The sequence below is a fragment of the Cibotium barometz genome, chromosome 62 (assembly GCF_041138505.1).
Source record: "Cibotium barometz isolate CiBa-2024 chromosome 62, ASM4113850v1, whole genome shotgun sequence".
Classification (NCBI taxonomy): Eukaryota; Viridiplantae; Streptophyta; class Polypodiopsida; order Cyatheales; family Cibotiaceae; genus Cibotium; species Cibotium barometz.
Genome location: NC_141107.1, coordinates 21354253 through 21366844, shown reverse-complemented (window position 1 = coordinate 21366844; position 12592 = coordinate 21354253). Strand labels below are relative to the sequence as shown.

General features: G+C 39.9%; 1 protein-coding gene across 1 annotated transcript; it reads right to left on the bottom strand.

The window, feature by feature from the left end:
* Positions 1-1698: 1698 nt before the first annotated feature.
* Positions 1699-2658, bottom strand: LOC147604242 (reticuline oxidase-like; the record flags this gene model as incomplete). The annotated part of the gene is made up of 1 exon (XM_086795655.1): positions 1699-2658. A coding segment is annotated over one exon (777 nt), but the record flags the coding sequence as incomplete, so codon positions are not given.
* Between the last annotated feature and the right edge of the window lie 9934 nt (positions 2659-12592).

Genomic DNA, 12592 nt, shown 5'->3' with positions numbered 1-12592 from the left:
TACCCAAACGAGTTTTGATACAAATGTTACATGCAAAAGCGTATGGAACCTTTATGCAAGAGAGAGATGGAGTGGAGGGAGAGTACTACACAGGATTGGGTCCCAATAACCCTCAAAAGTGCCCCTACCTGGGGGTGTATTTACTTTATTGCTGTAAGAAGTAAAGCCCAGTCAGCCTACACTGAGGATGTCGGTCTGCTGTAGAGGACCTGACCACAACCACATTAATGATGGCTGACTGTTGTACCTGTTGTGTCATGTTCCATCAAACTACGTAGGGCTTACAAGCAGTGTCTCTTTCCTTTCTCTCTCTCTCCTCTCGTATCCTCTCATGGGAGCATGCAAAACTGGTATTTTCAAAGATAATATGCTTACAGTGCGTTCCCACTCCATGGGTTCCTGTGTTTTTTATCTTTATTTACCGAAGATATTGCTGAGATTTCAATGACCCAGAGGAAGACATGTGTAACAGTCTCCTTAACATGTGTAGCAGTTTTCTTGAATGTTGAATTGGACCTAGCTCCAAAACAAGGTAAACCATTGGGGGTTTTGTGACATGTAGTATAAGCATGTAGTGTTTGGGATCATGTGACTAGGGTCTTGTCTGGGCAGTTAGTATTGTCGTCTCCATCTACATGGTAATGTGTGACATACAACGATTGCCTGCCCAATGGGGAAAGACTATTTAGGTACATTGAGTACCATTTGCACACTTGGTATTTTAACTTTTCAAAAAGCCAATGTAAACACCCAAAGGGTATCCTAAATGTTTGAAGATGCACTCTCTTTGTAATGACGAGGAAAACTATTTTCAAAGGTGGTGTTGAGTTTTCTTTTACTAACATTGTTCCTCAACCCAAAGAATTCACTACACACTAAATTCTTGAATTAGTTGAAAAGCCTTGTGTGTGTTCATCCCCGTGATGCCAACTCCCCCATACGATCATCCTGCATTTGCTTTGTCGAGCCACCCCCGAGCTTTGGGGAGAGAGATGCATACACCACCTTAGCATGAGGCCTTCAGATCTCTAGACCACCTCACTACTACACTAACACCTCAACACTAAGTTATGAGCCCTCCTCATCCTTACATAGGATTTCAGCCCTGTTATTATCCACTCTCTAACAAACAAGAAAGTCTTTCAAAACTGTAAGAGCAATCTCTACTTCTCTACATATCCTAGTAGTTCCTACTTTCATTTTTTTAGTTCCAACAATTTAAAAAATAATAATATCTACGATTTAGCTCATGCTCTAGTCAAGCCACATAGTTATTTGGCTAGTTCTATACTCACATGTTGACGGAGAGTCAACGGAGGACGTCTCGCGTAGCAAGGTCGGCCGAGGTCTTGACCAGCCTCGTTTCGATTTAAATGGTGAGCTTTCGATACGGTGGATGAGGGACCAAGGAAGCGGCCTATGAGTGAAGCGCTAGGTGACCTGCGAAAAGGATCCTAGAGGGTGCTGACCATACGGTGCTCGGGCTCTGGGTCACCGAAGATACCCACATGTGCATCGTGGAAGATATTGGAACAAGGAGTAAGAGTTATTTTCTGAAACGTTCAAAAGAAAAATAAAGATATCACACACACATGTGGAGAGAGAGAGAGAGAGAGAGAGAGAGAGAGACAGAGAGAGAGACCAAGGTTCTTTTTTATGATTACCAAAATCTAGTTACATAAAAATATGCATTGTTTAGACAACATATAGTATGATGCAAGCATATTTCTAAACATTTCATTGCCATAAAGCACTTGGACAACAACAAAAGTGTACTGGACAATAGCCCCTACTAGTTAGTAAATAGTGTACGATGCTCGCTCTTGCCTTTGGCTATGATTAATTATTGCTTAGGCTAAGGTGAGACGTTACAAGTGGAGATTAATTATTGCTTAGGCTAAGGTGAGACGTTACAAGTGGAGGCTTTATGCTAGAGTAGTTGTGGAGGAGGGGAATGCTCTGAGGGTGGCGGAAGACATTGTTGGGGTCGACACGTGTCTTGATTTCAGCAAGCTGGAGAAAGTTGTTGCCAAAGTAACTACGGCCCCATGTTGCGTCAGCCTCTTTGAAGGTTGAGTGGGTGCCAAGCTCAAAATCAAGGTAGCCCACATAGGCTTGCAGGGGGTCCAGCGACACGTAAGGTGCCATGTATGCATGTAGTGTCCGAGACCAGGCCAGGAGGGTCTCGTCCGGGCACCCGGTCTCGTTGTACCAATCTGCATGGGTGTACCAATTGCCCGCCCTCCAGGCAACCACTACACCCCAACTGCCTCCACCGCCCCCTCTCAGAGCCCAAAAGTAGCCTTCACCCATGCTTTCTCTGTTAAGAAGCTCACCATTAATCACATTGTCTGCAGCAATACCATGTTTCCAAGACATGAAGCTGTAGCCGCCTCCACTGATATGCCCTCCTGCACACACGGTGGTACAAACCCCAGCCGGGAAGCCATAGTCGGAAGTAACTTGGGAGATGCCATAGTAGAGCTGGCCAAGGGTAATGCCTGCTTGGGCCCAAGCGGTTTTGGAGTCCATGTCCACCTCCACAGTCTGCAGGTTCATCGAATCGATGACCACGAAAGGGCTCTCAGCAGTGTATGATAGGCCCTCGTTGTCATGTCCGCCGCTACGGACACGAAGCAATAATCCACTGTTGATGGTTCAGTTAACAGGGGTTTGCACTTGCTGGGCGGACTCGGGAAGGACCAAAACAGAGGGGACGGGCACCCCGGGCTCGCTGAAACGCAGATTCTGAACTGAGAAGTGACATGAAAATATAACTTGACACTTTTGCCATCTGTTGTGGGTATCAAAATGCCACGTTTTCATTCCTGTTTGGCTTCCCATAAGGTGTGACACAAGAAATTTGCTATCACAGCAATGCTAATTAGTTGTTAAATAAGCCAAAAAAAAAATTTGTTGTTATGATTAGCACAAGTCTTGAATTTCTTTCTCATAGAGAGTTTGACATAAATTTTGTGAAAATTTTAACATTTTCTTCAAAACTTTATCAAAATTGTCCCACAATTCTTTGTCCATCTTGTTGAGGTTGATATATCATTGTTATGGCCACAACATTATTGCTATTGCAACATGGACTTCACACATATATACTTCATTATTGCTATTACTATAATCTACATGCCATTTTCATACAGTCCCTCTCATCATTTTTTAAGATCACATCACACATGGCACGGCAAAAGGAAACCCTAGACGCAAATTATTGCTACCTTTACTATTGGTGATCGGGAGGGGTTCTCACATTGTTGTTACAGGCACAACATGATTGCTTTGGCACATTATTTTGTACTCCATGGTGAACCACATAAATGTTTCATGTACCTATGGAGTACTCATTATATTTTTGTAGGAATAACATGATTGCATTGCCACATTATTCTCTACTCCACAATGTACCATAAATGTTTCACCTGCCCATGGCATGCCAAAAAAGTACAAGAAGCTAACATTTTGTTCTATGCATTATGGGTGATACATCGAATTAAATCATTTACAAGAACCTAGGTTCTTTTTAAAAAGTTATTATAGAGGCAAACCATTATTGATATTACTAAATAGCACCTTCACAAGGCAAAATACAGGTGGAATATAGATCAGAATCTCCTCCAAGTTGCAGAGATGAGGGACTACTAACAAATTGCAATTAGTCAATAATGTAGCCTACATAGCAAAAGCTTCGATGGAGAATTAAAGGTGAATACAAAGGAGGTAGGTGATGGGAAAGGTTACAAGTAGGAATTGAGGACAAGTGGATTTTGCTTCTTGACGAACGCAGAGGTACAGGTGGAGATCGACGATTCAGTTGTAAGGGCGCGCTCCAGGGACGGTCCCCTGGACAGTGTGGGTGCGCAGGCGCCAAGCAGGAAGAGATCATGTCTAGATCAGGCCTTCAGTAATATGGAGCAGACTTATGCAGAAAAGCTGCAGTATGGGGGTATCTTTGAGGAGACCCAAGCCTCCTTGTATCAAGAGATGGCTCAGGACATGGACAAGCTATCTGCCAAGAATGGGGAAGGCAAGAAGGTCTTCCAGACCAAGGTGGAACTGTCTATGGGGAAGGCAATTGCAGGGTTGCATAAAGCAATGTCCTGTGGGGTATACATGTATTTTATGGGGAAACCACCTTCTGAGGATGAGTTCAGAAGATGGTTTGCAGAGGTGTATGGGGGCAAGGCTAGACTTAGTAAGTCACACTTTGCAGGAAAGGTTTCTTCCAGGCCATTATGGAGACCGAAGCCCAGAGGGATTATGTGCTTGGGACAGTTGCAGCTTTTAAAGGCAACCTGGTGTATACTGTGCCATGGGCCCCCTCCATCAAACCAGAAGAGATGCTTCAATACCAGTGCCCTACCCCATTGTCAGATGGCTGAAAGGGATGGAGGCAGTAATCAACCTGGCCAAAAAGACGGGCAAGAGAAGAGCCAAGAAAAGGAGAGCAGACTCAATGGGGCTAGAGACTGCACTTGAGAAGATAAGACTTGCTTGTGGTCACAACTCAGATGATTCCATTCTCAACACACTGCTCCACACCCTTGAGGATAAAGCTAAGGCCATTGAAATGGAAAAGGCAGATGCAGCAAGAGTACAGACAGGCTTGTATTGGCTCAAAACAAGGGACACTCCATCTAGGGTATTTTTCAAAACACTTAGAGCCAAGAAGGACAATGAGCTTATAGCTACAGTCAGAGGCCCACATGGGTCTATAGTTACAGATGAAAAAAGTCTGAATAAACTCTTTGTCCATACCCTCTCTAATATTGTGGGCTCACCTTATTAATCCTCTACTAGACTAACTGCTATTAATGTCTTTGAAAGGAGTTGAGCTCATTTGAACTCTAAGGCCCCAGATCTGGCCTCCTCGCATACTCTATTTTTTACACACAAAATAGAGGATTATTTTGCTAATCAATGTTTAATCAACACTAATCACTATATTTTGGTACAATTGAGGATTCAAATTAACCATTGGGTATCTGATACAGATCCCTATAACTTCAGATTATAATTCAGAGATGGTTTGATACTCCAACCATTCAGTACAGATTTGTTACCCTTTGCTTTATGTAATTTCTGGTGAATTTATGCTGATAATTCTGTTTTGTAATCATCACTTAAACACCAGATTGAGTTGTAAAAGGGTAGACACTGCCCTTTAATCTTGAAATTAGATCAAGAGGTAAGACCCCCTTTACATCATTCATGAGCACGGCACAAGAGATAGCCAAATTTAATGGGGAGCAGTTTTATACTTGGCAAACAAAAACCATGTATTTGCTCATGAGGAAAAATCTGTGGGGGCTAGTTGAGGGAAGAGATGAATGCCCAGAGGTGAATGGGGAAAATGAGTGGAAGAGCAGGAATTAGAAAGCATTAGAACTCATCGCACTCAATTTAAATGATGAAATCATTCATCACATCATAGGGATACAATGGGCAAAAGATGCATGGGATGATCTCAATAAATTATTTGGCACTCAAGCAAAAAATTCAAAGATAAATCTGTTAATGCAATTCTACAAACTGGATATGAAGGAAAGTGAACCTTTAATCACACACTTGAACAAATACAAAAGCATTAAGCAACAACTGGCCCATTGGATTCTCTCGAGGACGAGGACGAGGACAAGGAAGAGGCAGAGTAGGAGGAAGGGACAACTATGGAAGGCTAGGACACATGGCAAGAGACTGCTATAGCAAACCCAGTGGAGAAGGAACGACATCGGCAAACTTCATGGAGGCTCCTAAGGAAGTGGAGTCAGATCATCTTTTTTGAGTGAGAGAGAGAGAGAGAGAGAGAGAGAGAGAGAGAGAGAGAGAGAGGGATGTGTGGAGATATTCTGGGAAGAGGTGGAGAGAATCAAGCAAAAGAGGTGGAGTGAATCAAGGAGAGATCAGTGGGATTAGATGCTTGGATGTAAACTCTATAAATTGAGGCATTGGCCTAATGAGAATTTGCTGGTTTTTTATTATCCATGTCTACATTAAGCTATCAGTTAATTGCTCACTAATCTCATCTTAATCATCATCTAATCTATTTGTTAATGATGTTGATTCTATCATTTGATCCACCATAGCTCATCACATTACTACAAATTTAACATAGTATTAGAGCCTAGCTTAGAATCCATCAAATTTATGAGCCCATTATCTTGCTAATCACCTAGCTAATTAGGATTTAAAAAAATCAAACTTTTAGCTCTTGACCTCAAGTGAATGAGAATACAATTTAGCAGGCCAACTCACTACTCCACTGTTATGCTCAAGTTTCTATCAAACTAACATTTCACATTGTGAAATGGATTTCACGTTATAAACTATGTCTCACGTCGTGAAATGTGTCTCATGTCGTGAATAACTTGTGTTTTACGCCATGAAATTTTAGGTTAGAATTGCATTATTCTGAGTCGGGGAGACTAGTATAGTGCACTTACAATTCTCTCTTACCTCTGGTCTGATAATCCTTCAATCCGTTGAACAACCCTTTTCACATTGTGAAATAGCAGTTCTCCATGAAATTCTCCATGAAATAACAGATTGCGTTTCACGTCGTGAAATGCAAATGCGTTTCACGTCGTGAAATGCTTTCCTGCAATTTCATGAGATAAGACTTTTATTTTTCCTTGTCAGTCGTGTCAGGATAAGATGCACTAACTTTAGTAAGGCAATCCCGAGATTTCTGGCGAAAAGGCGAGTAGGATTTCACGTCGTGAAATGCAAGTACATTTCACGCCATGAAGTGCTTTCCTACACTTTCACGCGTTTGTCAGTCAAACCAACATAGTGATTTTTTGAGTGATTTGATGTACGATTCCCCTGCCCAATGAATCCAAAATGATTGTGTCTAGCAAAAGGAATGTAATGCAAGTCACCAACACAACCAATGGCTCCTTATTTTTAGGATTTTCGTGATTTTTTTTTAAAAATAGAAAAAAGAGTGTCACCACTGCTAACTCATGATAGCGAAATCGATGACAAAAATAATAAAATCAAAAGAAATCCAAGTGTAGCTTTCCTCCAAGTATTACCAACAAGTACTCACACACACTTCAAGAAACACAAAATTTCACAACTAATCTAATTTGCTCTCTTCCACACAGTTTTTCACAATAGGCAGCGGTGCCAAAAATGTTATGGCCTACTGCACCTCCCAAGAGAACTGCACACATTCACCAATGGAATAGGCAATAGACAACAACCGTTACCAATGCTCTGAGCTCTATTCTTGATAAACTTGAGGGAGTTGCTTGTTCCAGTTGCATTGATCTTAAGAGTGGTTATCATATTATTCGAGTAGTACCTCAAGATATGCACAAAACGGCAATGGGTTATGTGTAGATTAGAGACAAAACGATGGAAAAAGCCAAGGGATGGCTCCCTCACAGCGGCGCCAAAATAGATCACCAGAGTTTACGGCGGCACTTTCTTACACAGCCTAAACTCTTAGAAAAGCATCTAAGGTGGGCAAACTTCTTGTCCATGTTCCATTTTCAGATTTTGCATACCCCAGGCAAGAAGAATTTGGTTGGCGGATGCTTTGTCACACAGGCCTCAAGTGTGCATGTCATAACTACCGCCTATCAGGACTTGTCATATGGATGCGAGATATGTATGCTCTAGACACAGATTTCAGCTTATTTGGGCTGATTTGAATGATGGAGATTCCGATCTCACCAGCACCCTCATATGGTATAGAGGTGACAGATACTCCATTGATCATCCCTAAGTTGATGGATTTCATGGCTTCAAAAACTGAGACCACAATCATTGCATGTTTGTGTGGAGATCCTAAACTCTTTGTGTAAGATTCCTCCTCAGCTTGAATATCAAATAAGCCTCTACTTCAATCCCTTGTAATCATTCTATGATTCTGAATACAAGAAAATATCATTTTTCCTTGTTTTGCCTAGTGAGATAAAAATTTCTAGAGAGTGGTAAATCAAAATTGGGATATTTTTGGATAAATAAATTCTTCAAATATCAAAAAAATGTTTCCCTGAAACAGAAAATCAAAATAGATTTTCCAAGGTGCAGTTGGAGTTAATTAAAATTGATTCAGAAGACCTTAGCCTAAGGGTCCAGATTTTTAAAATTTTTTGATTATGGTCCAATTAAGGTTCCTATGGACCAATAAGATTAATCCAAGTGTTGGGACAAGATAAATCCAAAGAATAAAAGAAAATACCCAAAAATGAGTAAATGTCCACATAAGATGAAGAGTTGACCAAGTACTAGGTTTATTAGTTAAAAATTATGGTGTATTATTAAAAAATGAGATATTTTAGAGTAATCATTCATTTTTGACACATGTGTAAGGAAAAGGGAGACCTTCAAGGAGGCGCCTATTTGACATGCTTGGATGAGTTTAAAACTGAAAAATAATAGGACATTTTTATCTCTCCTCTCTCCTAAATCAAACCAAATAAAAAAGGGAGCCAAACTGGTCCAAAACTTATCCAAATTCAGCCAAACTGAAGCTGAAAAATTCTAGAATTCAGTTGGACTTAGTTAGTGGCCTCCCTCTCCTATAAATAAACCCTCATTCCTTTGTATAATTATCTGTGAACTAAACTATGTCGGTATTACTCTAAACTAAGCTTAATTTCTATTATCCTCTCTCTTCAATCTTCCTTGGTGACTCCTACGACATACCAAACCAATTGATTGGTTGGGGGCCTCTACAGTGACTAAAGAATCAAGCATTTTAGAAGGTAAAGAGTGGATTATGGTCTTTTTTCTATAATTTCTAAATGTTTCTTTCTTCTCAACCCCTCTCAAGCTTGAGAAGCTTTAATTTGAATGGCTTTTGAATATTATTGAAATGCTTTAATGTATTGTAATAAAGAAACACATAAATTTTCATTTATGCTTAATTTTAATGGTTTTTAAGCATTTCTCTCTCTCTCTCTCTCTCTCTCTCTCTCTCTCTCTCTCTCTCTCTCTCTCTCTCTCTCTCTCTCTCTCTCTCTCTCTCTCTCTCCCCAAAGAAAGGTCATTCCTATAACCTATTATTAATCCAAATGAAGCTTCTCATGAATCATTTCTCTAATCCAAAAGTAGTTTTTATGCTTGTCTAATTGGAGGCCAAAATAATGGCTTTTTAATGCTTTTATGATATTTATTTCATAGAGAAATTATGAATCAATCCATAATTGGATAATGATCCAATTAGTGGTCATTCTAATCATACTAATAATAATAAACTTCATTCTCTCAAATTAAATTGAGAATTATCAGCAATAGTAGCGGAGCTATGGTAAAATCTTTGTAAAATAAACACATAAAACATTTTCATTCATAATATGAAAAGAGGACTTCCTACCATATTCTAGGAATTATCATCCTAGATTAATTGAATGATTCTCATTGTGATCATGAAGAAATTTATTTTTATGATTATGCATAATTAGTAAATTAGGAAAAAGAGAAATGTTTGGTAATTTATTTTTATGTTAAAAGAGTGATCCCCCAAGACATTGGAAATCCATGTATTCCAATGATTTAGAGAATTTGAATGCTAAAATAATGTATAATTTATGAAAGATTTTAGTTAAATTTATCTTTTTATATAGATAAACTTTTATGATGAAAGAGGAATTTCCACCATATTGAAATTCAAATATTTAAATAAGGAAAGTATAATTCCTAGTGCAAAGGAATTAATGAAGATTTTTATTTAATTTTTAAGAAAAAAATATAGTTAAATTTATCTTTTTGTATAAACAAATTTTTATGATGAAAGAGGAATTCCCACCATATTGGAATCCAATTAATTAAATGAAGAAAGTGTAATTCCTAGTGCAAAGTAATTAATAGAGATTTTTATTTAAATTTTAAGAGTAAAATTTAATTAAATTTATCTTTTTGCATAGATAAGTTTAAACGATAAAAGAGGAATTCCCACTATATTGGAATTCAAATGTTTAAATAAGAAAAAGAAAATTTTTAGCTTAAAGAAATTAATGGTTATTTTTATGTAATTTTTAAGAAGAATTTTAATAGATTTATTTTAGGGAAAAGAGGAATTCCCATGATAATTGGATTACACTCATTGAAATGAGAAAAAGAAGGATTTCAAGTTTATTCAAAAAAATAGGTATTGATATTTTAGTCAAAAGATGAATTTCCATGATAATTGAGAAAAGATGGATTTGAATTCAATTCTAATGTCAAAAGATGAATTTCCATTATAATTCTACCTAATGAATTAAGGTTGAGAATTTATGTGGGAAAAAGAAAATCTTGGATAATTGAATTGGTAAAATCACTAAATGGATATTTACCCAAAAACTAGATGTTTAGTTGAAAGTAATCCTGGTAGAACTAAATTGAATGAATTTAGTTAGACTGCGTGAGGTCGAACAGTAAACCTAATTAGAAAAAAACTTCGTAACCGATTCCAGTTACTAAATCCAAAGAATAGACTACCGGAACTAATCTAGTTTTTCCTTGACCAATCTCACCAAGAATCTAGTTGGATAAATGGATAAAATGACGGGTAGATTACCCTCATGAGAGATCAAGGATCCTCATTATTATGAAACTGGGAATTATTGGAAAAAGGGTCCTTGGAACCAATCTCAAATTGGAATCTCACTTGCATTGGAAACTCTGTTTTTCATTCAAAGGACTGTTTTACGCTGCTGGAGGAAGCATTTGGCTTATGTTTTTCTAAAGGAGGTTCGTTGGAATAGCTGGCGGCGGGGAGTCATCAAGGGACGTCGCCCGCGGTGGGCGGCAAAGCCTACTGAGGTCTTGACCAGCCTCGGTACGGTTAAAATGGTGCGCGATGAGACGGGCTCGCGGTTGCTAAGACACCCAGGTGTACGTCGAGGAAGATATCTGATGGACAAAAAGAAAAGGTTTTTGGGAACAAAAATTTGATACTGGATCTCGTTGGTTGGCCAGCTGGTCTTCAATGGAGAGTTCAGATGATGCATTTTTGTAATACAATGGACTTGGAATTTTGGAAAATGATGATCGAAAATATTATGATTTTATTCAAGGATTGTCTTAAAGCCAGTTGAACCTGTTATAAATGGCAATCTCATATTGGGTGTGTATGTGGTGTGCCTATTTGATTTTTGTATGAGCTAGGGAGCCTGGGAACTCTTTTCCTCGGTACCCGGGCAAAAACCCAATCAAATCTTTATAAAGGAATCCCACCAATTCAGTGGTCGAGTGGTTGGCTAACCCATGGGCCGGCTGGATCGGAGGATTCCTGAGAAACAACTAGATACGATTAGTTACGTTAATCAGTTTAAATCCTAAGAAGACCTTGTTCTGTGGGAAGGGATCATCGGATGTGCGAAAATGAGAAAAAAAGCGGTGATTCCATGGACCAAGTGCAAGTCTCTTCTTGATCTAACCATGTGATTTCAGGCTTGGTGGTCAGATCACTTTAATTTAGTCAAGACTTGACTCGTTAGAGTAATCTCCTAGAGCTAAAAGATTTTTCACCTTCCTGGCAGAATCGCGCGTGTTTTTCGGGCGAGGGGAGTCTTCCGAGTCCGGCCTCGGAGGGACCGCGCGCCCCCCGGGCTAGCCTCTCGTCCCGGACATCCGCGGGTGAGGCCCTGAGTGTGTAAGACCCCTGCCCCACGCGGGAGGCCGACGCTGCTTCCGCCGGCCGGTGGGTGGCAGGAGCCCCGGAGAGCGGGCGGGCGAGGACCTCACAGCTAGTATCAGAGCATTGTTGAAAGCTAAACAAATTCTTATCCTCAGGAATTGATAATAAAAACTCAGAAAGAGCAATTTTTATAATGTATTTTCATTCCATAAGCTCCTTTAATGTTTAATCAAAGAAATTATTTTTATAGATGGAAGTTCCATATTTATCTGGTATTCCCGACCTCACCCGGTCTCAAGATATGACTGCGTTCGCCTTCTTCGAGCATCTCATCTCTTCCGCTTCAACTCTCGAACAAGCCGAGCAAGACTCACACGCCATTTTGAGGATTTATATTTTCCTGACCCAGCAGCATAAGTGGTTTGCAAGGCAGTATGTCCACGCCTCTTGCGATCGGCGTGCAATGCTGAGGCAGAGCCTCTCATTGGCACAATGATTCTATTAAAGCTGAAAATGGTGCATGGTGTCATTCTATATCATTCAACGCCTCGAAATTTCAAACTTTCATGCCAAGTCTACAGACTCCTTAGTTGCTTTTGTTACCATATTATAGTAGTGATGTGTGTGAACACACTTAGGACCGCCGGGGCACTTTTTCCCTCACTAGGAGGTTTTTTCCCCCGTGCATTGTATATACGCCCATTATCTTCTAGGGCTTGTTATCTTTCATTTTTGGCACTCATAATACACTACTGTGTTGTGCTCAAGCTTCCTCATCTTCTTGAAGTTGTGTGTGCATTCCTGCAACCCTAATTCCAACAATTGGTATCAGAGCAGGCTTCCTCCTCCCGGGCAGCATCACCGGCACCTGCCGCTTCATCTCCTCCGATTGCGACGAGGTTTCACGAGCGTCTGCAGGTTAGTATATGCCGTGGGAGAGGCCGTAGGGCTCGTTCGTTTCAGAATTTTGATCTGAAGTCATTTCGCCCTCCGTTTTTGCATTCC